We start from the raw sequence: 24,892 nt of genomic DNA on the forward strand, positions 1-24,892 counted from the left end.
TGTGACTTCCAGGTCAAAAGTTAAAGTCCCCTCAAGCTGTTCTCCCGTGCCAAAATAGTGCAGAGGGGGGTTATTTCCATTTTCATTGCTCCATGTGGAGTATTCTGTGCACATGACCTGGGAAAATGACTTGGGAGGTGAAGGCAGGAGCCCTTCCTCACCTCACGGTGGTATTCTGAGTCCAAATAGTCTCTACTTTATTTTTAACAGCCATTTCCCAGAGCTGCTGTGTGGCTGCAGGGAATCTGAGTTCTCCAGACCAACTCTTTAGAAAGCCACATGTTTAATTTGGCCCTGGGCTGTTACTCACACAGAGCAGCTAGTTTGCTCAGGTAGCAGCCCGGTTTAAGCCGAGATTGCTCTGCAAGTGCCAAGTCTTGCAGATGGTCCTGTCTCAGATAGAATCACACTGAAAAAAATAAATGCAACAGTAAAAAATTGTTCAATAAAGGTATTTTCTCCATACCATAAATTTTAAATATTAAGTAGGCTTGGATCTGTAAGTGGAAGGGTGCCTTTAAATAGAACTCCATGACTGGGATCCAACCTAAGGTTTATTGTCATGTACTTGAGCTTTTTTAACACACACAAACATGATTAGAGATTATGGAAGATACAAACCGCTAAATAAAAAGGGAGTGAAAAAACTCCTAAACTCATTTCAAAACTGATTTGTTTTGACCCTTTGTTTCAGCAGAACAATAATTGCACCTCTTTTCTATTAACTACTCAGCTCCAGCTTCTCTGTACCATGTGAAACAGGCTAGTTTCAATGAGACAGGCATGTAGAAGGAGAAACTAAGAAAGCGGTTTCTGGCCATCTGGATTACCTATAGTAATAGTAATATTCTTTATTACAGCACTTAACCAGTACATTTACCAAAAAATTTAAGTGCACATTTTACATCTGGATTACCTCATCCACAACTTTTGAGAAGTACTGAAGAGTAGAGATCATTTCTTCATCTCCTTTACCCAGGGCAAAATTCTGCATGGCAAACAAGAGAAAACAGATCAGTTTTTCAGTGGCTCCCATGAATGCTAGAGGATAATGTAAAATAAAGCTATAATATCAAACACAGGCAAGGGTGGCAGAGGCTTTCCCCTTAACAGAGACACTAGAATTCTAGCAAAACAGCCACATTAGTCTGTTGCAGCAAAAATAACAAGTCATGGCACTTTCAAGACTAACACGTTTTGCTTTCAAGCGAAGTTTTCACTGACTAGAGCAGCCGTCTCCAAACTTTCCAGACTCAAAAGCTGCGGAGCTGCAAGTACGTGGCATCAGAGTCATGTAACAGGAAGAGGAGGAGCCAGAGTTACGTTATCATTGACATCAAGGTTAGAAATGTGGGCAGCAGAACAAGAGAACCAGGACAAGAAACACAAGGCAAACTCCACATGGTATACCTTAGTGAAGAAAAAGTCAAGAATCAGAGCCATGGAGGAATTATCTCCACCACTGAAATGACCTCACCTCGCTGGCCTGTTGCTTAGTTTATACTAAAATGAAAACTTGGTGGTCTTTAAGGTATTGCAGGAATCCTGGTTTTACAGAAAGCAGGTTTAGACCCATTCCAAGCATGCGCCTTTAAAAATGCATGAATATGATACATTCATGAGAATATGAAGCTGCCAATGTCCTTCTAGTTCAGTATTGTCTATTCTGACTGGCAGCAACCAGTCCAAGTTCTTAACTAGAGGGAAGCCTTTCCCAATACCTGTGATCTGAGATCCTCTAAACTATCATGCTAGGGAGTGACAAGCCAAAGCATTGGCTCTACCTCTGAGTCTCTCATTTCCTCCATACAATTAAGTGGCTGACATACAATTGGAGGAGGAAAAGCAAAACAGTGCCCTTAAGAGAGCTCTCCACCCACACAACTTTCTGAGAGCCAGTGTGGTGTAGTGGTTAGAGTGTCAGACTAGGATCTATAAGACCCAGGTTTGAATCCCCACTCTGCCATGGAAAATTGCTGGGTGACCTTGGGCCAGTCACACACGATCTCAGCCTAACCTACCTCAAAGGGTGGTTGTGAGGATAAAATGGAGAAGAGGAGAAAAATCTAAGCTTCTTTAGTTCCCACTGGGGATGAAGGAGGTGCATAGAGGAAAAATTTTAAAATAAATATCTGCAGTTGAAAATAAAAACAGCATCTTAAGGAACCTCTATCAGATCGGTGTAAGAAAAAGAAACTACCAAATGCATCATATTGTCTTGAATTTTCAGGAATTAACTCAGTGCAATAGCTCAAAAGAGCAGAAAAGAGGTCAACCAGTGCAGTTTTGCCAACATAAAAATTTGAGGCTTTCCCCCCACTAACGTCTCTGTGTGACGAAAGGTAATGTCCAGATCTTCGGCCATGTCATTCGTTCAGCTCTGCCATCTAATCTGCAATTGCTCAGGTTGCAGATGCAATATGACACATACCTGTTTCTCATAGGCTAGAAGCTGTTTGGAGAGCTGTTGTGTTGCCAGGCACATTTCATTCTACAAAGAGAAAAGGTGTCTCGTTACTGAGGATCTCACACACACTTAAGACTAATCCTCTTACTTTTTGCAGCCCTCAAGGGCAGCACTAAGGAGGCCAGTCACTCCCCCTCCCTGCTTAGGATCACATGTGATTATTTTTCAAGGGCACCAGATTCCCTTTTAGCTTGATTATTCTACATACTGAGTGACAGGGGTAAGGGGAGATATATTTATAAAGATAAAGATCATAGAAAGCACAAATGTTTGTTTTAATAATTCATTTAATATAATCACAATATCTTTTTTTGAAACTGAACCTTGCCTATACCCTAAAACAGGAATTGCTCAATTACCCTCACTCCCACCCCTGCAAATCTGAAATGGTGCTTTTGGTATTATTTATTTTTGTTAGCAGTTGTTTGCATTGTGAGTGTAAAGCAAAACCACAAACAAGACTGAAGCAAAGAAAATTTCTCTACGAGGGAAACAGTTTCCAAACTGATTCTTTTCCATCACTCCTCCCCACTAGCTTCAGTCACTGTAACAGCGTAACAGTGCAATCCTAAGAAGAGTTACATCTTCTAAGTCTACTGAAGTCAATGGACTTTAAATGGTGTGTATCTGCTTAGGACTGCACTGAATATGAGAGCCAGAGGCAAGGTGTTGAGACTCTTTCAACAACTGGACAAAGAAAAAAACCTTAAACACCTAACGAAGTATACCCTAGCCAACAAAAGCTTATGTTTCAATAATTATATTAGTCTTCAAGTTACCACAAGACTCCTTTTTTGTTCTCTCTGTACCAAACTTAACAGGGCTACCCTAACGGATTTTGTAACCCAACCATGTAACACAATACTGGGTAAAGCATATACATAAAACATGCAAAAGAAACTTGTACACATTGCTTTCAGCTCAAATTCTGATCAACAGCAATACCAACATGGTAAAACCACCATTCCTGTGGTACCACTGATTGTCTCTGCTTTCCATAAGGTCAGAGCTCCTGTTGTAGTGAGCCACATCCCCATTCATCCTTTGCAGGCTCTTCAAAACTGGCTGCTTGCTTATACATCCAAAGGCTTCCCTACCACTTTGATAAGGTGGCTTTATGCATACAGAGGAATCATAATTTCCATATTCAGACAACACTTCTGTGATGGACTGCCTGTTTTAAAAAAGCCTTTTAGTACTGTACACTTACAGCCGCAAGACTGTTAAGGGTTAATCCCTCACAGAATCAGAGAACTTTGAGTAACAGGGTAAAGCATCCACCCTGGACTCTTTGCAACTAGAGACTAACAGGGCTAACTCCTCTGGATCTTTGAGTAACAAGGAATCTGATTGGGTAGCATGAGCTGGAAAGAGGAGGGGCTGTTTTCAGTCCTAGCTGAGGGGAGGAGTTGGGAGACAGATTCCTATCAGAGACCAATGCAATTTTAACTCTGGCAGAACTGGGGAAAGTTGGCAAGTAGGTTTGAGAAGTAGGTGCGCACTCCCAAAGGGCCAAAGAAAGGAATATATCTTCTAAGGAGAGATTTTCCCTCCAGTCAAACAGGGAGATAGTTCTGGAGAGTGAAGAGATCCCTGGTTGGGTGTGGTTGAAAACTGACTATGGAGCCCTTCGGATTCAGTTAACAAACTGAAGGAAAGCACTGGTGTCTGAAGAGAAGGTTTTGAGGTACTAGAAAGTGGATACCAACATTCCTAACTCCTGAAAAGAAAAAGAATACTAAAAGAAAGTATACTAAAGTCCTTGGGGGAAAACAAGGGAACCAAAAACTCAAAGTCTTTAAGTATCTGTGAAAAGCATAAGAAATGAAGTCTATGCATGTTCTGATTTTACATCATATAGATATACAGATATAGATATAAATAGATACACACACACATATATATATACAGACACACATATATACGTATACACACACACATATATTTATATGTATATATAATACGTAAGTATATATTATATATACATACGTATATTTATATATATATGCTGATATCCTTGTATATAAGGTATCAGATAAGAATGAAATCACTTTACCAATAAAACCACAGCATCATTTCATCACCGTCTAATAGTACATTAGTGGGCCCATATACAGGTAACAAATGCAGGCCACCCACAGGCAATGCAGAGGTTTCTACATACTCAGAGGACTTCCTAGGAATGTAGAAAAAAACCCTGACTTTGTGAATTAATAAGGGAATCCCTCCCCATACACACTGGTTTGATAAAGACAAACCATATTCCAAGAACAGAATTCTCAGAGCAGCTGATGTTAGTTAAAGAGGAAAAAGGAAGAGAGAAAATTACCTTTCTCAGACCTGTCATCTTACTAAACCCTGAAGGGGGAGATTAAGGAATGTGGCAGGAATTCCAAATTACTCCTTTCCACAATCCCTCCCTGCTTGACACCCAGTCCACCTAATATCCCTTGATAACCATTTCAGCATCATTGTTTTTTCTATTCTACATACTAAGTTGACCATACAGGCAAATTAAATGCTTCACGCCATGGCTTTGGCAACTGGTAAAATTCAAATTGAACTCAGACAAGACAGAAGTGATGCCTGTGGAGAAGGCAGAGATCTTGAAGGACACTGTACTCCCCACTTTCGATGGTTTGTCTGACCCTTGCAGACTCGTTTAAAAGCCTAGGGGCTATACAGGATCCAGCGCGACTACTAGAAAAACGAGCCAAGGCAGTCACAAAAAATGCTTTCTACAGCTATACTATAGCCTGGAAGATGGCTTCTTACCTCGACATGGGTGACCGGGCCGCCTGAATCCATGCTACGGTAACATCAAAATTTGACTACTGTAATGCTCTCTATTTAGGTCTCCCATCTAAGTTAATTAGGAGGCTCCAATTGGTGCAAAATGCTGCAGCTCGACTATTATCAGGAGCATCCTACAGTCACTCCATTGGCTATCAGTTACTGTGCTTAGTTCAAGGTATTGGTTATTATATACAAAGCTCTTCATGGCCTTGGTCCAGCATACATACCGGATGGCTTCCTTCCCTATGTTTCTCCATGGCAGCTTTGCTCATCTGAGCAGGGTCTCCTGCAGGTGCCACCCTGCACATGGGCAAAATCAACAGCAGCCCGTACATGGGCTTTCTCTGTGGTGGCTCCTACCCTGTGGAATGGCCTGCCTGAGGAGGTCAGGAAAGCCCCTACCCTCCTGGCTTTCCACAAATTATACAAATCCGAATTATTCAAAAATGCTTTTGACTCAGATAGCTGTATTGTAGGGAGGGGGTCTCAGATGCTTCGCTAATGAGTTAGGGAACTTAAACTTCACCACTATGTTACCTTACATATTATCTGTTGCTTTAAATATGTACTCCAATGTACCACCTGTGCTTCTTGTTGTCTAATGTCAGTCCTAGAACTGATTTTGTTCTGTTTCAACATTTCTTCAGCTCTGTATTGGCTCCTTGTTAATGCTATGTCTTTGTAAACTTGTATTTATTTACCCTATGTCATTGTTTATGGAAATAACCTTGTCACTGTAGGAAACTGTCTTTGATACTGATTGTACTAATCTTACACTATGTAATCCGCCTTGAGTCTCAGTGAGAAAGGTGGACTAAAAATGACATAAATAAATAAATAAATGCTATCCCACCTGATCTTGTTAGATCTCAGTGTTAGAGGAATTTCTATAACCATTAAACTTATAGCAAAAGGCCTTTCTAAATTTCTTTTCTTAAAGCATTATAGGTATGAGGCTCAGCTGCTCGGTTTCTAAATCTAACCTTTCCCCTACTTTACTGTCTCCCTTTAGGAAATGAAACATAGGTAAAAAGATAAGTAAAACAAACAGGTATTTAGAGTTACAACAGGATGTAGCATCCGAGATTTTTGGATGTTATGGCCTTGATGTGCTAGCACTCTCTTATCAAATCACAAATGGACCCCTCTTGAAGACAACAAAAGGTGTTCGTTGGGTGTTATAATGTCACCTCTTTAGTTTATATGACCTGCCAATTTCTTTGAAATTATTGACTTAGGCTTTTGTATTCTGTAAACTATTCTGTTTTTGTAAACTATTTTCTGATGACTTTGCTTGTAAGAGGATATAAGAATAGGTGATCACTTAGGGAGATATGCACTTCTAACAAAGTGCATATCTCCCTAAGTTGTCTGATATGCATTAGTTTGAGTCTTTTCTCTAATAAACTTTTTTTGCTTTTGCCAATATTTGCTGCCTTGGTCTGATTGACATCTAGTGTATTGGAAAGGAGTCCCCCATACTGGGACAGTGGAGTTATCTCCTCACACTCAGAAACTAAGCAGAGTCAGCCAGGTGAGAGTTCTCCCACCTCTTTCCCCAGAAAAAAAGCCCTGGGTCTCACCAATGATCCTCGTGAGCACAGCATTCCAAAATTGATCTAGAATAAGAGGAGAAATTCTCCTATTGCAAAGGATGGGGAAACTAGACTGCTTTCACAGACACTGAATAAAGCATTTTCAATCCACTTTCAATGCGCTTTTTGCAAGTGGATTTTCCTGTTTCATATGATAAAATCCAGTTGCAAAGTGAATTGAAAGTGTATTATTCAGTGTGCGTGAGAGCAGCCAAAGAGTCATCTCCAGTATGTACATAATAATAACACAATAAACCTGACATGGCATTATATTAGCTTTTGAGATCCCAGCACCAGTGTTGGTCTTTAAAGTGCTAATGGACCCAAATCTTGCTCTCACAAAAGACAGGGTAATCAAACCTCAAGTCAGCCAGCTACTGTCCATCCAACTAACAGCTTTGCCTCCAATAATTTGAAAGAAGAAAAACAGACAAAATTATTTACCTGAGCCCCATATACCCGTTGCATTGCCTGAAGCAACTGGTTGGTGTAATCTGTAAGTGTTCCTGCATCTTCTTCAAACACACTCAGCAACGAGCGAGTCTGACAAAATAAAAGGATTAGGCAGTTTACACTCAAATGGAGAGGAACAAATAAAATTACCTTTTGAAATCAAAGATGTAGTCAGTAATAACATGTAAGAGCACCATTATCAAAAGATATGTTTTACTGGAGGCTTCAGTAACATAAGGTGAAACCCTTATGATGAAGGCAAGTGTGTAACAGGGAAGAAGATGCTTGTGGAAGTGTATCATCTGACTACAGTGAAAGTTTCCCAAACAACCAGCATTTATTGTTTAATGTTACATATAACTTAATGCCCCAAATCAGTTTTTATAATCTTTTAAAAATCTTCATATTTGGACCTTTAATCCTGCTCCTCCTTACTTTACCTTAAACTTATACCTCAGGAGGGCTTTCGTCACAACTAGCACTCTTATTATCTCCACGCACACAGAATTTCCCGTGTTCTCTGCTTTCCCTGAGCTTTTATCTCAAAAATACCTTCTCTTTTGTGTTTGTGTGACCTTTATATTACTGTCTCCCTCAAAAGGTTTTTGCTGCCACCAAAGGCTTTTGCTTTAGGTCTGTTTCATTTAACTTGCAAAATAGGAAGCCTTGTTATAGATGATAGTTTGGCAGAATGGTCAATGAGTGAGGGTAGCTGTGAAGGGGGAAAGGCATCTTTGTTGCTTAAACCAAAGTAGTATTTATTTATAAGAACATGAGCATGATGGCTGCAGACTTTTAATAAGCAATATTGGTTTCAGAATAGTTCTTAAGCTTGGTGGTTTCAAAAATAATTACATCTTAAAGGTATATTCAGAGACTCAGCCACACAGAGTAATTTTCCACGCAGATCTTCACTGACAGAATAAACTCTCTTCTCATCCACACAGGCACAGATTCACTCAGGCCTTTCCACACAGCATGCCTGGCACAGATAGATTAATCTCTCTCTCAGATATACACAAACTGAGCCAGGCTCACATACAGTTTGCCTGACTCCAACATAATTAGCCTGTCAGGTTTCTACACAATTTGCCTGATTTAGCCAAAATCCTTTGTCTGACACACACTGACTGACTTAGGCTCACACACAGATTGCCTGAAAGATGGAATTTCTCACAAATTCAAATAGACAGCTCAGGCTCTACACAGATTGCCTGATGGAACCAGAATGTGTGTTTGGCTTCTATATGGAATACTTCTATATGGAATATGTACTGCATGGCCTACATTATGAAATACTTTCTTTTTAAAAGTATTGATGTTGGCATAGAGGGGGGCATCATGTAAACCATCCCCCTCCATCTACTGTTATCTCAACCTTAGTCCCAATGTGTAAAATGAAAATAATAACTTTATGGCTATTTTACTTTATTTTACTTCACTTACATGCCACCTTTCTCCCAAACATGGACCCAAACTGGCTTACTCATTTTTCTGTCCTCCATTCCCCCCCCCCACAACAACCCAGTGAGGTGGGTTAAGGGTACGTGACTGGCTCAAGGTCAATGTAATGTACTGCATGTAATGTATGTAATTTGGATTTTATTTTTGCTTGCTAATATGGGTTTTCTAGTATTTGTTAGTGTGAGTTTAAATGCAGGCCTCTGAGGAAAAAAAGTAGGGGGGCTGGATGGGTGAATGAAGTGCCCTGTGATTAGATGGTAGCTGTACCCTAAGGGGTGGAATGAACTGCAGTTTTAGTCAGTATGCTGAGAGAAAGTATTCATTCTGGTCAAAACAGGCAAACTGTGTGAAGCCTGAAAGAGTCTGTGTCTGTGTTTCTGAGAAAATATTCATTCACCTCTTCTGTCAACTCTGATATTTTTGTAACAGTCTTTTCACATTATACTTGAAATGTTCCCAGGACTTGTATCTAGGTCTAAACTGTATCTAGATTTTAATATCTTGTCTGAAGGCCAAAGCAGATGCGGCAAAGAGATTCTCATATCCACCGATTCATATGTAAAGGAGATGTTTGATGGTATGGTTGTGTGTATGTATGGGGGGTCTTAAGTTTTTTTCTCCTAGTCCTGCATTGAAGAATGGAACAAAAATACCTTAAACAATGGAGGACTGAAACAGAGGGAGGTGAAATGGGCAGGGTTTAGCTCGCCTCACTGGTGACTAGGATCTGGGAAATCCAGGTTCAAATCCCCATTCTGCCACAGAAGCTTGCTGGGTAATCTTGGGCCAGTCTCACACTCTCAGCCTAACCCATCTCACAGGTTTTCTGTTGTGAGGACAAAATGGAGGAGATTTTTTTTAGCTTCTTTGGGTCCCCACTGGGGAGAAAGGCAGGGTATAAGAGAAGTAACATTCCCATGCAGCAGCTGCACTCTTCCTAGTACGGCCTACTCGCTGTCTCCCCTCTTAGGGCATGCTCTGTACACCTAGGCTCAGGTTTTTTCAGTAGCAACTCCATGCCTGAGCAACAGCCTCCTGAGAGAACTCAAAGTGCCTTCTACTCTCCTGGCTTTCCATCAAGGCTGTATAAAAGAACTATTCCACAGAGCACTCCAAGAGATGTGAGTCTGGGCTACTGGAAATATACACACAGGGCAATTTAAAAGGGTGGGTTTTCATGAGGTTTAAGTGTATTTTTAATTATGAATCCAATCAGCTTTTCCACTGGAGTAAAGAGGATGAGTACCAAAAAAGACTAGTTTGGGATCACGAGACTTGCATGGACAAAGGCCATACGAGACAAGGGCTGAAATAAGGAGAATTGGGAGAGATTGAGCAAACAATCTGGCTGGATCCAACCCTATGTGATTTCATACATTCATTGTATTTTATTTTACTGTTGCCTATATTTAGTTCTGACTTGGTTAGGAGAAAAACAAGCTTATAAATCTCATAAATAAATTCTCCATGTTATCTTAAAAACAGACACACATGCCTGAGATACACATAAATGGGCAGATAGCTCTAGCTTTTTGCAGCCTTTTTAGGTCCAGATAACTGACACTTCGTATTGCTGATTTTATGTATATTGTTTTATCCTGTTTGAATTTTGTATGATTTTGATGTTGTGACTCGCCCTGAGCCTGTTCATAGGGAGGGTGGGATATAAATATAAATAAATAAATGAACAATTACACATATGTAGATCCACACACACCCTACCCCAGTCACGTTGAGTTTGATTGAGTGGTTGCTGTGGAGACTAATGTATGCCTAACCCCTTTCAGATGAACTGTGTTTTATACAATTCCCAACACATGGTGACTTCATACACACTAAGAAAAACTGTTTCTATGCCAGCCATGGTTACGATCAAAGAATATTAATGGATAAATGTAAGAATTATGCATACTCCAGTTTTTTACCAGTATTGCCTGGGTGCGGTGACACACGCCTGTAATCCCAGCCTAAACACAGGAGACTGAGGTTGGTGGATCGTTTGAGCTTGGGAGTTTGGGCCTGCAGTGGTGTAACGTCAGCTGACCACGATCACCCCACCACAGCCCAGCAGCACATCTTGATGGATGTGACCCCAAGTGGGCCTAACATATCTCTCTTGGTAATTAAGTAGTAGTATATCTGGACATTTATTTGCTTCATTTACACCCATTGGGAACTCAAGGTGGCTTACCTAATTCTCCTTCATTTTATTCTCACAACAACCCTGTGAAGTAGGTTAGGCTGACAGTGTGTCACTGACCCAAGTTCACTTAGAGCCAAGCTACAAGTGACGCCTTACACAGGTTGGACACTTGTCAGCTTCCCTCAAGTTTTGATGGGAAATGTAGGCATCCTGGTCCTGCAGCTGTAATGGAGAGCCAAGCTGTAAAACCAGGACGCCTACATTTCCCATCAAAACTTGAGGGAAGCTGACAAGTGTCCAACCTGTGTCAGGCGTCACTTGTTGCTTGGCTCTCAGCAAGCTTCATAGCAGATTGGGGATTCAAACCTGGATTCTTCTAGATCCTAGTCAGCACCCTAACCACAATACCATACAGGCTACAAAATAGCTGCCTGTGGACTTACATAACAACTTTCAGGTTAACCAGATAAGATAACTGTTTTTGAAGTCCCTAGTGTGATCCTAGACTGGAATTAAATTCTACTGTGGAAGAGTAGGCAAGATTCTCTGGCTAGATAACATACATTGGGGGGTGCACAATGGGCTGTTCTAGTGACATAGGGCAATTAATAGTCCAGAGGCAAGTTCAGACATTTTTGGTGCCTGGCCCATCAAAATTATACCAACATCAAACTTACGTTGACTACAGCTCACTTGCTCTTGTTAATACTACATGAAGAAGGAGCTTGGGGCCAAGAAAATGCTCCCCACTTGGAAAATGCTTCATATTGCTTTATGGGCAAGGTCAACTTTGTCACACTTTTAGGCTTTACATATTACAAAATTCATAGGTTTGCTGTCTAAACCTGGAGCATATTATGTACCTTGTCAGAAGAAAAATCCCTCTCTTCCGTTTAAAAAAACTGTGTACACATCAGAGAGAACAAGGACCAGTCACAGCTTCCTAAATCACATTCACATCAAATACATTCCATCCAAAAAGACAAGATCCCTGTTTATGAAGCACACTGAGAATAGACAGCTAAGAAGCCCTCAGGGACAGCTCCTAACCTGCAAAACAGGTTTACAACAATTACCTCCCTCATTTACATGATCCTAATAGAATGATACACAATTATTTAAATGCTGCATAACTGATGACAATTATTAATTGATAATACAGGAAATGCCTGCACAGGTATGACCTGAGTAGGTTCAAAACACAGAACTGGCCTAGGAGGAGATACAAAAGATCTAGAGACTGAAGGCAATATTCATGGGATCACTTTCTGAATACTATTTATTTCTCGTTTTCTATTTTCTTGTTTTTCCAATCTTTCCAAATTGCTACAAGCTTGCTATAACAGGTTGCATGGATCTGTCATTTCCCAGCTGCCACCAACAGGAGCTGCCACCCATTCTATCCAATCCACAATGGGTGTGGCAGCTAGTGCCAAGCTAAATGGTTCAGAGAAGACTTCTATAATCAAGGCAATTCTGGGAATAGACAATTTATGCAGCATGGAGGGCCATATCAGAAATGAAGCATGCCCAATTTTAATATGAATTGCAGAAGGCTGACAAGCAACCAATGAGAGCATGGACATATCTGGAATCTTATTATTCTAAGTGAATGCATCAAAACATTGAATAAGCCATTGATAATCAGCAATATATGGCTAGAACGTATATAACTATTTAAACTAATTAAGTTAGGCTTTAAACAAATAAAAATCTTGCTTTCTCATCTTTAAATGTCTTCACATCCCCTTTACAAACTTCTCTATGCAACCAAAAGAACTAAATCTCTCGAATATTCTTAACCCGCTTGAACTCTAAAGCAATCAAAGCAGCATAGGTGGTGCTCTCCTCCTCCATTTCATCCTCATAACCTCTGCCTTGTAAATTAGATTAGGGTGACAGTGACTGGTCCAGCCCCCTCCCTTGCCATGGCTGAGCTGGCCACCTGGATCCACAGCATGGCAACATTGAGATCTGACTACAGTAATGCACTCTACACAGGTCTCCCCTCAAAGTCAACTAAGAGACTCCAGTTGGTGCAGAACACAGCAGCTTGATTGTTATCAGAAGCTAGGTGGAGCATGCATATCACTTCCTTTCTGCATCACTCCACTGGCTGCCCATCAGTTACTGGGATCAATTCAAGGTATTGGCTATCACATACAAAGCCCTTCATAGCTTTGGTCCGTCATATCTATAGGGCCACCTCTCTCCCTATGTTCTGCCATGGCAGTTGTGCTCATCCGAACAGGGTTTTCTGCAGAGGGTATTCTACCCTACAAATTAGCAAAATCAACAACTACCCATATATGGTCATTCTCTGTAGTGTCCCCCCCCCCACACTTTATGGAATGGCCTGCCTGCGGAGGTTAGGAAACCTCCTACTCTCCTGGCCTTCTGCAAACTCTGCATCCCTGAACTATTCAGGAGGACTTTCTTACACAGGCAATAGGACTATGTTGCAAGGAAGCGGTCCAAGGAGATGTGTTGGTACAGGGACAGACTATACTATGGTGTGTGATCTGTTGCTGTAAGGATACTCCTACTGGATAGCTCTGTGTTTGTTTAGTATGTCATACCAATCTGCTCATGCTGTGTTTCAGCATTGTTTTTCAGTTCGCTGTTGGATTTCTACTTGTTTTCAAATTTTTGCTATCCTTACTCTATTGTGTTGGTTTTTAAAACTCCCAGCCATTTGTATTGACTTAGTCTATGTAATCCACCTTGAGCCTCAGTGAGAAGGGCAGGCTATAAAAAATGTAAAACAAAATACTAATTGCCTAATACTCTAATCGCTTTTTTCCAAGGAACTGCAAATACTTACAAGCTTAGCTTACACTTAAAACTGTATACATTTCAGCTTTGATAACACAGCTTTGGGATGAGAGCCCGCGAGAGACAAAAGGAAGGTGATAAATGATCTGATTAATGTGCTACAAGGAAAAAAAGAAAACAAGAGGCCTTGCAGCACCTTAACATTTTACTGAAGCATAAGCTTTTGTGGGCTAAAGTCCACATTTTTAGATGCTGAAGAAGTGGGATCTAGTTCACAAATACATTGGTTGGCTCAGTAGGATAGTTATCACAAGCAAGCTATCATTGGAAGTGGTCTCTTATGGAGTAAACCCAACCACAGGAGGCAAAGCAGGATGCTACCCTGCTTATCACCTGCTCCCTGCCAATGTCTGTGAGGACAAACCAAGAGCTCTCTCTTCTGCTCAGAAATAACCAAAACAAAGGAAAGATACAACAGACTTAGGAATTTTCATGTAGAAATCTGAGCTTTGCACTTCTGTAAAAATCACTTTTTACCACTCAAGAGGGTAGCCATCTTAGCCTGTTACAACAAAATTAAACAGAAGTCCAGGGGCACTTATAAACTAACTCCACTTAGAACTCCACTGCTAATCATCTTTCCCCCTCTGTTTTTTGATCTGTGAGCAAAATTTGTGAGCCTCAGAAAGAAAGAAATTTCTTCCTGATCCTGAACTTGGCAATAGGTCTCAGCAGACTCAATTGAACTTATTTGCAAGCAAGTGTCCTAGGATCAGGAAGTTTTAGTCTAAAGTTCCCTTTTGCAGAACACCTTTTTGCAGCAAGGTACATAGCACTGTTAAGGATACTGGGAAAAGAAATATAAAGACCCAAAATTATATCTTAAAATGTATTGAGCCATTTTTGTTATAACATATTGCTACTTTGTACTCCTCTGGAGCAACACAATAAAGATTTAAGCAACTCATGTAAGGTGTTACTTTTTAGAAAAACACACAATTAACTCTTACAAATTGCAAAGTTAAAGAATGTTACTCAAAATCCTGTTTTTCACCTAAGAGGTAGGAATCTAATTCTGAACACAGAAGCCATAATGCAGCCAAAGTTATAATCATTTAAGTATCACTGAAATAATAGGGAAATTGTGTTCTTCTATTGAAGTAATAGATCTTAAAAGTGCTCGACTTTAGCAGGTTCAGACTGATAGTACTTTTAAAAGGTTTTTACTTCTATCATTTTAAAACAAATCCTCCTTTGTAGCAGTGAGTTAACAGGAGCTGGGGGGGGAAGGGAGCATGGAAAATCCTATTTGAGACATCTTGATGGGAAAAGTTCATTAAGCCTTTGAAGAAAGACACTAAGCAACATAAGTGGAAAAGCACAGCATTCATCTTGAAGAGGACTAGTCTTACAAATTAAACTCAAACAAGAAAAAAACAAGAGGGGAAAAAGTTTTCTTTGTATCTTCTCTCCAGTTCTAACCCTCGAAATCCAAACTGCAATAGTGGATAATGAGAACATCGATCAGTTGACAGAAATAGACATTTGCCCTCAAGAGGAAAACTGGAAGAACACAGAAATCATCTTCCTTGTGGTTTCATTCTTTTTTATTCTTTCTGCCTGACCCATTCCAAAGGCTGAGGAGCAGGTAATTAAGTTAAAAGTGACAAGTAAAATAAATTTTAGAACAACAACTTATCCCCACCCCATCACTTTCTCCAAATTACTACATCTTTGGCCCAGTTTATACACTGAAGAGAATCAAATAGCACCATCGTTCTTCTAGATTGTACCACATCAGGATGCAACAGTTTCATGTATGAATACAAGGGTGAAAAAATATACTGTAAATAGCAAAACAGCATGTCCAGGAAAAGGCTGAATTTATTTTCTGATATGCTAGTTTTCTACTTTCAGAAACCACACAAGCTACCCTGAGCTTATTGAAGAAAGAGTGGACTTAAAAAGTATTGATGGATGGGGGCACAAGCAAACAGGTACACCCCACCTGTATCCTTAAATAGTACAGTCCAAAAAATAATTACCACTTTACTTTGATGAAGGCATAAATTGACCCTCACAGCACTCCCAAAGGATGCTCAGCTTTGGGCCTTTGGAGGCCCCTAGGTTAAGATAAGAAAGCTAACTTCATTTAGCCCCATTGTTGCATTAGTGACTCCGCTAGAAAACAGCAAGACTCCAGTAGCACCTATAAGACTAACAAAATTTGTGGTAGCATATGAGCTTTCATGAGCCACAGTTCACTTCTTAGTTGTGGCTCATGAAAGCTCATACCCTACCACAAATTTTGTTAGTCTTATAGGAGCTACTGGACTCTTGCTCTCTTCTGTTACTACAGACCAACTAACACAGCTACCCATCTTGTTATTTCAAGGTGACAGATCAAGATGGGTAGCCATGCTAGTCTGTCTGTAGCAGTAGAAAAGAGAAAGAGTCCAGTAGCACCTATATGACTAATGAAATTTGTGGCAGGGTATGAGTTTTTGTGAGGCAGGTATCTGAAGAAGTGAGCTGCGACTAACAAAAACTCATACTCTACTACAAATTTTGTTACAGGTGCTACTGGACTCCTGTTATTTCAAAGTGTCACTCCTTATCAAATTAGAAATGAAATTCTCATTTGGCTTCTTGAAGTTACTGTGATAAAGAGAGCAGTCCTGGATTTTTGTGGGGACAACATTTCCAGTAGGAAAACTGGATGTGTACGCATTACATGACATGTTCCAGGAAATTCTGTAAATTTGTGTGAACAGTTTTGCATCTTCAGCCCTTTTAAGTCAGGAAAGAATGCCTTGAATTTCAGCAATTAGTCCCCTGACCTTGGGAGCTCTGCAAAGAAATAGAGGCCATAGCCCATGTTTTGATGTACTCTGCAGCCTCTAATCAGGCCTTCATGCTGCACAAAATTAGCAGCCAGGCGAGCGATGCATGGCACCCGCTGAGATGAGTCACCTGATGCTTGCACCTTCTCCATTAGAGCAGGAAAAAGCTGTTTTGCAGCACTGCCTTTCCCTAGGAAAGATTTAAAAGATGACAGGGAAGGAAGTGAAGGCTTGCTTCATAATAAGGACTTTTAAATCCAAAAAGACTCTTCTTCACCCTGAAAGGAGAGGCAGAAAGAATGCAACAGACCCCTCCTAGACAAAGAAATCAGAGATCCCCAAAATGAGGTAAGACTGGGAGGAAACATACACTTATGGGGGTCTGCACATCTTAATTATCCATTGTTGTTCCTTAAATGGCTATTCTTGGAAGGGGAGGTGTTTAAATGGAGCCTAAGCAATCAGATGTAAGAGTGAAACACAATTTTCCCAGCTTTTAAACACAGGAACCTCCTTTAGGGCATCTCTTGTTAAAAAGTTAGTGACCTCCATTTGTCCTAGGGGAGTCATGCCTCTACGACGAAGCAGCCAGTTCCTTGTCGCCTCCCATCCCCCTTCAAGCTCATTCACATGTAGATAATACTTCACAGAAGAGCCTCTTGTTCTCCTAACTTCCCAGCCTGTAAAACGGGACGATAAAATGTTTCCTTCTGTTGGCTTTCTGCAATGCAGTTTCTCAGCATTTCCGAGTATCATAGCACAAATGATTATTTTGCTATTGCTATGGCAACGTCTCTTGCTTTTCACATAACCAGATGCCCTAACAGATTTCGGGTCGCTCTCCCATAAAATATGACGGCTGCCTTTTTCCTTCTTTCTAAAATCCGTCATGGTCTCCCAGCTCCAAAATATCTCTTAATTTGGGGGTGGGGGCGATTTTAATAACAGGAACCCTGTCTCGATTAACTTTAATGAACAAACAAAAATTAACTAGGTCGCTTGGAACCAAACCTATAAAAAGATCAAAAGACCCGTCGGCCTCGGCTAAACGCCTCGCTCCGGACTGCAACCGGCCCTGCTCGATGCGCCCCCCCCCCTTTAAGATCGACACGATCTTCCCCCTTTACCTGCGGGCTATCCTGCAAAGCCTCTTCTAGGCGAAGTTTGTCGACGGCCGGCATTGCGAGAAGAGCGCCGAGGCCGCCGTGAATAATTCAGCTGGAGTGAATTCTGCTGCGAGAGCCGCGGCCAAGCTTTGCCCTGTGACACGTATTGTTTTGATGCGGCGCCGCTTGCAGCCAGGGAGCGGCCCCTTCCCCCTTCCGCTCTCCCCCAGCGTCGGGCAGAGGAGGAGGCAGCGAGCTCGCCAGCCAAGGTGTAAACAGGTTGCTGCTGCAATTGCCTGTTGCGAGCCCCGTCCGCAGGCTGCCCAGAGGACCACTCCCGCAGGTTCCTGTCTCCGGGAGGAAGTGGAGCAACTAGTGGAGAGCGGCCGCATCTTGCGCAGGAAGTGTGGCGTTGCGGGCCTCCCTCCCTGCATTAACTCTTCAATGCAGATTCCCAAGGCAAAACCTGGTTCTGGATGGAGGGGAAGGAACGACAAGGCTGTTACATGAGTGAGGGGCGCTGACGAGAGTTGCCAGCAGGCTGGGGGGGAAATGACCTGATCGGTGGGGGGGGGACAGTGCCCTCAAGTCATAGCCGACTTATGGCGACCCCTGGTGGGGTTTTCAGGGCAAGAGACTAACCGAGGTGGTTTGCCATTGCCTGCCTGATAATTGAATAGAGGCTTAATTTGCGGAAACAGGCAGTTGAAGCATTTCATAGCATGGTGGGAAATAACATGTCCCTGTAAATAACATCCTATTAAGCCTCTAATATAAGGCAGGGCATTTTTCTCCAGGCAGTTGGCAACCCTAGCACTGATACTGTATTTTAGTTTTGTATTAGTTAACCATGGGAGAGAAGGGGGCATCTCATCAGAACTTGGAAGCTAATTAGGGTCGGTACTTGGATGGGTGACTGACCACCAAGAAAGGCCCTGCAAAGGAACGCACTGGCAAGCCATGTCTGCTTCTCACTTGCCTTGCTAGCCCCTTGCTGGGGTTGCAAGTCTATTTGTGTGTGTGTGTGTGTGTGTGTGTGTGCGCGCACACATACTCACATAGTAGTTATGCATACTGATAGATTGGGGTTTTCAGGTTTATTTTTAGTCTGTTATTTTATCACTGTCTTTTTACCTTTGAAAGTTAGGGCTTGAACTTAAAATTCGGGGTAGAACTTAAATACCTTTTAATATTTATGATTAGATAATAGCTACCAAAGAACATAAGAAGTGCCGCGCTGGATGAGAACAAAGGCCCATCTAGTCCAGCATTCTGTTCACACAGCGGCTGACCAGCTGCCTCTAGGAAGTCCATAAACAGGATGACTGCAACATCAGCCTGTGCTCTCCAGCACAGATATATACTTTGAGATGTTTTGGAACAGGTGGAATATACATTTTTTTAAAGCTACAAATAAAAAGTGGAAAGACACCTGAAACTGGCTGGGGCAAGAGATGGAAATGTGTGTGCAGATACCTGTGGTACCAGGCCTGGAAAATGTGTGGGAGAAAGGAAATCGGTACACTTTACTGATGGCCCAGGGGTCTTGGCCCAGACTTCTGGATTGCCAACAGGCCGCAAGAAAAATGTCCTGCCTGTGTAATAAACTCTTAATGGGCAATTGAAGCTTTTCATGTCATTGAGGTAAATAACCACCTGCTAAATAACTCCCTATAATCCTCTATTAAAAGGATAGGCCATTTTTTTCTTAACATATTTGAAACCCTCAACACAAAAATTTAAAAAGAATTACAACAATTAAAAATACCAATTAAAGACAAAGCAAATGCAGTATTTAAAATGAAGTATCAAATCCATTAGAAATAAGTTTAGCGAGTCATGATACTCAAGTAAAAGTCCAGAAAAATGAGGTAGACTTCACTTGGAACATAAAAAGTAAGCATGGGCAGAAATCTCTGGGAAGAGTGTTCTATGGAATTGTCTCAACACCGAACAGGCTCTGTGATTCAGGGGCATCTGGGAGAGGGCACCTCATGATGATTTAAGTCAATAGTCACAACAAGCTCTTTTTATCCACAAAAGTTTGTGCTACAGTAAATTTGTTGTCCTACAATGTGATATGGGGCTTTCTGTTATATTCAACTTCACATAAAGCCTAGAATTGCTCTTACATTAGCAAAATCCCAACTCAAGAAGCTGGCAACAATTAAAAACCCAGACACCATTATATTCAGAGACTGTGTTTATCTTTCTACAGGTGTTTGAGAGGCAGAAAACCAACAGGTGAACTTTTTGTCTGTGCAAGAAAGTTCAGTGATGAGGAATGATTATGTGGGGGATCTGCAAAGACTTAAAAGAAAAATCTCATATTTCCTTCCTCCGCTATTTCCTCTGTTCCTTTTCTGAAAGCACTCATAGCCTCTCCCCTTTCCCCTCTTTCCTTCCCATCCATCAGTCAATGTACCATTATCTCCCCTTCTGTATTTAGCTTTACCTCCTTCCCTCTCCCTGGGAAAACTCTGTGGTTTTAGTCACTGAGCTGGGCTCAGTTGCATAGTGGGGGACCCACAAGGAATTGCAACGGATACCTCGCTTTCCCATGTATCCCTCTCCACCACTTCTCCTAACCCCCATATCTTCACCAGTCCATGCTTTTCCCTCTTCCTTTCTCCCCTCTCTCCCGCCTACTTGCCCCTTGTCTTCTGCATAGAAACATAGAGCTGCAAGGGATCTGCCCTCTTTCTCTGCCTTTTGCTGACAGAAACCAAGGCTGGAAGGTTAACGATACTGTTGTAGTTGCCTAGCAACAGCCACTGAGGGAATTTGTTTCTTAAAACTACAGCAAATCAACATGGTAATAGTTGTTGATAAGCTAATTTAAAGCATTTATTGGCTGCTCTTTTTATAAAATGCTCAACTGATGGCCTCTGGGCTTTGGAACAAATTCTTGAAAGAAAGGTCTATCAGCAGCTATTAGTCATAATAAATAAATGGAACTTCTGTTGCCAAATATTAGTTCCTGTAAGGGGGTGGGGCAAAATGTGGCTGCTTTTAGCTGTGCTCGCCTTCTAACCTGGCTATTTTTTGTATTCAAGAGACATATAAAAAGGAACTAAAAGAGTACCTCTAACTGAGCTGAAAAGCTTTTGCTCACAGTCATCACACTGCTCTGGGATTAGGAAACCGGCCTTCCAGGCCCACCTCCACTCCTTTTAGAAATGGTCCTGTTTTAGGGAGCAATCCCAAACATGTCTCCTTGGAAGTAAGCACTAATTTATGCAATAGGGTTTGCTCCTAGGAAAGTGTTCTTAGGAGTACAGCTAGAGTTTTCAGCTCCCCTCCACTCCAGCAAAAATGTTAAGCTTGTAAGAACAACATTCAACAGATTCTGCTTTCCATAGGCTATATGGTATGAGAGCAGCTAGAGAACTGGTCAGAGAAAAGAAGACAGCAATTCTTCTACTAGTCTGGAAGTTAAAGGTGAATTTTCTTCTACAATTTTAAAGGATTATTATGGTTTATGATTAGCTAATAGCTACCAAAGAACATACTGCGCTGGATGAGAACAAAGGCCCATCTAGTCAAGTATTCTGTTCACACAGTGGCTGACCAGCTGCCACTAGGAAGTGCGTAAGTAGGATGACTGCAACGTCAGCCTGTGTTCCCCAACACAGATATATACCTTGAGATGTTTTGGAATAAGTGGAATATACATTTTAGTGAGGAGTCTAGTCTTCATTAATGGTGGAGACCCAAAAGTGGTTGTAGATTCAAATTAATTATTATGGAGTTAATGTTTTTAACATAGCATTTTTGCATGCCTTCTAACTGCATATGTATTCTTACTTTGTGTGTCATTTGCTGATGTGTACTGAATTAAATTATGGGGTGTGCCCTCTAAACATAACTGAAGTCTCTTCTACAATAGCATGTTTCTTATTCTGTCGCCAAGTCAAAAAAACTTTTTTGTTATAGAGCGTGAAATCATGAATATTTGGGGTTGGATCCAGTGCTTTTGTGAGGTCTTGGCAGTGATTTTCTCTCCAGAAAGTTACCGCTGAGGGTGGGGGGAGCTTTTAAGGAGCAAAGAGGGGGTTGCAGCTGGGAGGGAGAATCAGCAGAAATAAATTCCAGAGCCTCTGACCCTCAGCAGCAGCATGTCAGGGGGTGCAGCAATCCACTTTATTTCAGGAAGCAACCATTCACTTTGTTCACAGAAGCATTCGGTTGGATCCTATATTAAAAAGATCACAGAAGGAGAAGGAAAATCTTCCCCATGTTTCCCTTTCTTCTGCATGCCCAGAAATCATTTGTTGCAAGTCAGTGCTCCCAGTACAGGAGGCTGCAGTGAAGAAGAGGAAATTGGTAAAATGGCCTCCCTCCTCTCCTAATACTGGAGCGCGCTCTCTGCTAGTGGTGGAGAAAAGGCAGGTAAATCTGGACATACTTTTTCCCAGGGCTTTTTTCCTGGGAAAAGAGGTGGTGGAACTCAGTGGGTTGCTCTCGGAGAAAATGGTCACATGGCTGGTGGCCCCGCCCCCTGATCTCCAGACAGAGGGGAGTTTAGATTGCCCTCCGCACCATGTGCGGAAGGCAATCTAAACTCCCCTTTGTCTGGAGATCAGGAGGCAGGACCACCAGCCATGTGACCATTTTTAAGAGATTCCAGAACTCCGTTCCACCGCGATCCAGTGGAAAAAAACCCCTGCCTTTTCCTCACCGCAGGTCCCCCACCACAATCCGCCATGTGCTTATGAGGGTCTCTTGACCTCAGCAGAGTATTTCCAGAGCAGGCAGAGGACTGTTGGTTGATGGGCAAGGTGAGAAGATTTTATTCATTTAAATCATGCTGCCTTTCCACATATTAGGGCACCCAAGGTTGCAAATTAAATACATTAAAAGCAACAAAACAAATAAATAAACAGGACAATCCGCTCCACCAATTCCTTTCATTTCATAGGATCCAGCCCACAGCTCTTCAAGATACAATAGTAAAAAAGAATACTTTTATAGGTGATGGAAAAAACTGATGATCAAAAGTGGGATGTGTCATCCATGTTGCCACCTAGCCTCTATTTTTGCTGGCCTCTCTTCCCTCTCCATTTTGGGGCTGTGAGACCAATTTCTTTTCAATAATCTCAGTGCCAATAAACAGTTGTGGCCATTGGCACCTTAATAGTGCAGCCTTAAGCAGAGTTACACTGTTCGAAGCCCGTGGTCCAAGGGAGAGCAAAAGGAGCAGGGTCATACAAAATCAAGTAAGACCGGTCCAGAGAGGAGACAACCTCCCCGTATTGTGCCATCAAACCACTAATGAGGATGACTCACGTGATGAATCCAAGTGTGCTTAGCTACCAAGCAGCCTGCTGTGTTAGCATTCCTGCCAGTAAAGCATTCTTCATGAATAGATCAGTGGCAGCCAGCCCAGGTAATGTAATTAAGGTGCTTTGCGCATGGGGACAGGCTTGTGTGGGTTCCCCATTGCTGATGCAGCTGCCAGTATGGCACACTGGGAATGGAGCTTCCCCCTGGCAGTTTTCCCCGATCCAGTCTCTCAGCAGAAGCCATCACTCTTTCCCTGGCCACTGTGGCTTTTTCATTTTTTTTTAAAAAATCAGTTTTATATATTATAACTATGTGTGTAATGGATTCTCTGAATCCTCAGCTTTTTGTTTTTAAAAGTAAGCCTATAGCCCCTTCTGTTGTGGATATATGCCTTTTCATTTATATCTCTGTAATAAAAGGGGCTAGCGACTTTTTAAAAAAAGAATGAAAACTGGGAATTCAGAGAACTTTTTGCACAAATTGTTAAAAAGTTCTATTACTATAATAATGTTCAATTGGTGATTTAAAAACAAAATGCCCCCTAGTGGCAGTGGGAAGGAAATGGCCACCACTAAGGCAGTGTCATGGAAAAGGAATGCCTTGTGGAAAAGCCTAACCGCCTGAATCACACTGCAGCCTCCCACACTGTACTGCAGTCTTTTGCAAAGCTTCACAGCAAAGCAGGTTTGAGAAAGATGGGAGAAAAGCTTGGGAAACTCCAGGATATGCACAAATACTCCAGAACGCTGTATTGAAATAAGACCCTCCACCCCCACCCCAGCTTCCTAACAATATTGAACCCAGGGCAGACGGAAGTGGCCTAAGACCATTTGAATTTTCTGCCAAAACCTCCATATCAGTAAGTTATTTAAGAATAAGGCTGCCTCCGAACAAATCTCCACCTGCCTGATTACCTCCCCCTCAGTCATTATAGGAGAATAATAATAATGCAGAATATATAGTGAAATATACAGAGTATATACTAAAACACACAAATGAGTTATTAAAATGATCCAAGATGCAGCAGATTATCAAAATCAAGTTTTAATAATAAAATATGCAGCAGCACTACTAGATATGTAATACCATTACCCGTTAGATTGGATCTTATTCTAAAAGTTGACATGTTTTTATATGATAAAGAAAAGCTGCTAATGTAAGGTTGCCACCCTGTGCACACTTCCTTGGGAGCAAGCTCCACTGAACTCAATGGGGCTTCTGAGTAAGCATGCATAAAATTGCACAGTCAAAGTCTGCTATTTTGCCCTAGGAAGTAAAGGGTTAGCAGAATTATCATAAGGCATCTGCTAGTTAGCATAAGGAGCGTAAGAAATTTTCCGAGTTGGGTATTATGCAAATATATGCATTCTGTGGGAATAAGACAAGGGATTGCAAATTCCCTCACTGTAGAGGAGGTTTCCCTCTTAACAAGGGTTTGAACCTTGTTTGTAAATTCTAGTTAACAGATAATCCTGGTTAGTGTTCACTATACTATATAAACTAATAATAACATTCAATTTATATACCGCCCTTCAGGACAACCTAATGTCCACTCAGAGCGGTTTACAAAGTATGTTATCATTATCCTTGCAACAAACATCCTGTGAGGTGGGTGGGTCACCCAAGGTCACCCAGCTGGCTTCAACTTGAGGAGTGGGGAATCAAACCCAGCTCTCCAGATTAGAGTCACGTGCTCTTAACCACTACACCAAACTGGCTCTATGGTTAACATCTGTGCTGATGTAATGTTTGGCCATGGCTGAGGTCCGCAGTGGAAGGATAGGAGGGATTACCATATAAGAAGGGCTGGGATGTGGAGGAAAGAATGCTATCCCACAGTCCTTGATCTCTTAACCATGGTTAAGAGTTAACAAGTGCTGAATCTATTCTAGCCCATCTAAGGAACCAGGGGGACAATAAATAATGAAGGAGATCTCCAATAACACCTGTGCTTTGCAGGCAGG

General features: G+C 41.6%; 1 protein-coding gene across 1 annotated transcript in view; it reads right to left on the reverse strand.

Annotated features, from left to right (window-relative positions):
- APPL2 (adaptor protein, phosphotyrosine interacting with PH domain and leucine zipper 2) overlaps nucleotides 1–17,986 on the reverse strand; it is a 44,373-nt gene extending 26,387 nt beyond the window's left edge. The window contains exons 1-4 of the mRNA XM_054989279.1: nucleotides 17,664–17,986; nucleotides 7,303–7,401; nucleotides 2,432–2,491; nucleotides 917–988 (exon numbers count right to left, since the gene is read on the reverse strand). Of these exons, the coding sequence (XP_054845254.1) occupies nucleotides 917–988; nucleotides 2,432–2,491; nucleotides 7,303–7,401; nucleotides 17,664–17,717 (285 nt within the window). The 5' untranslated portion in view covers nucleotides 17,718–17,986. The remainder of the gene's footprint in view (nucleotides 1–916; nucleotides 989–2,431; nucleotides 2,492–7,302; nucleotides 7,402–17,663) is intronic.
- Between the last annotated feature and the right edge of the window lie 6,906 nt (nucleotides 17,987–24,892).

The sequence above is a fragment of the Eublepharis macularius genome, chromosome 9, assembly GCF_028583425.1.
Source record: "Eublepharis macularius isolate TG4126 chromosome 9, MPM_Emac_v1.0, whole genome shotgun sequence".
Lineage (NCBI taxonomy): Eukaryota > Metazoa > Chordata > Lepidosauria > Squamata > Eublepharidae > Eublepharis > Eublepharis macularius.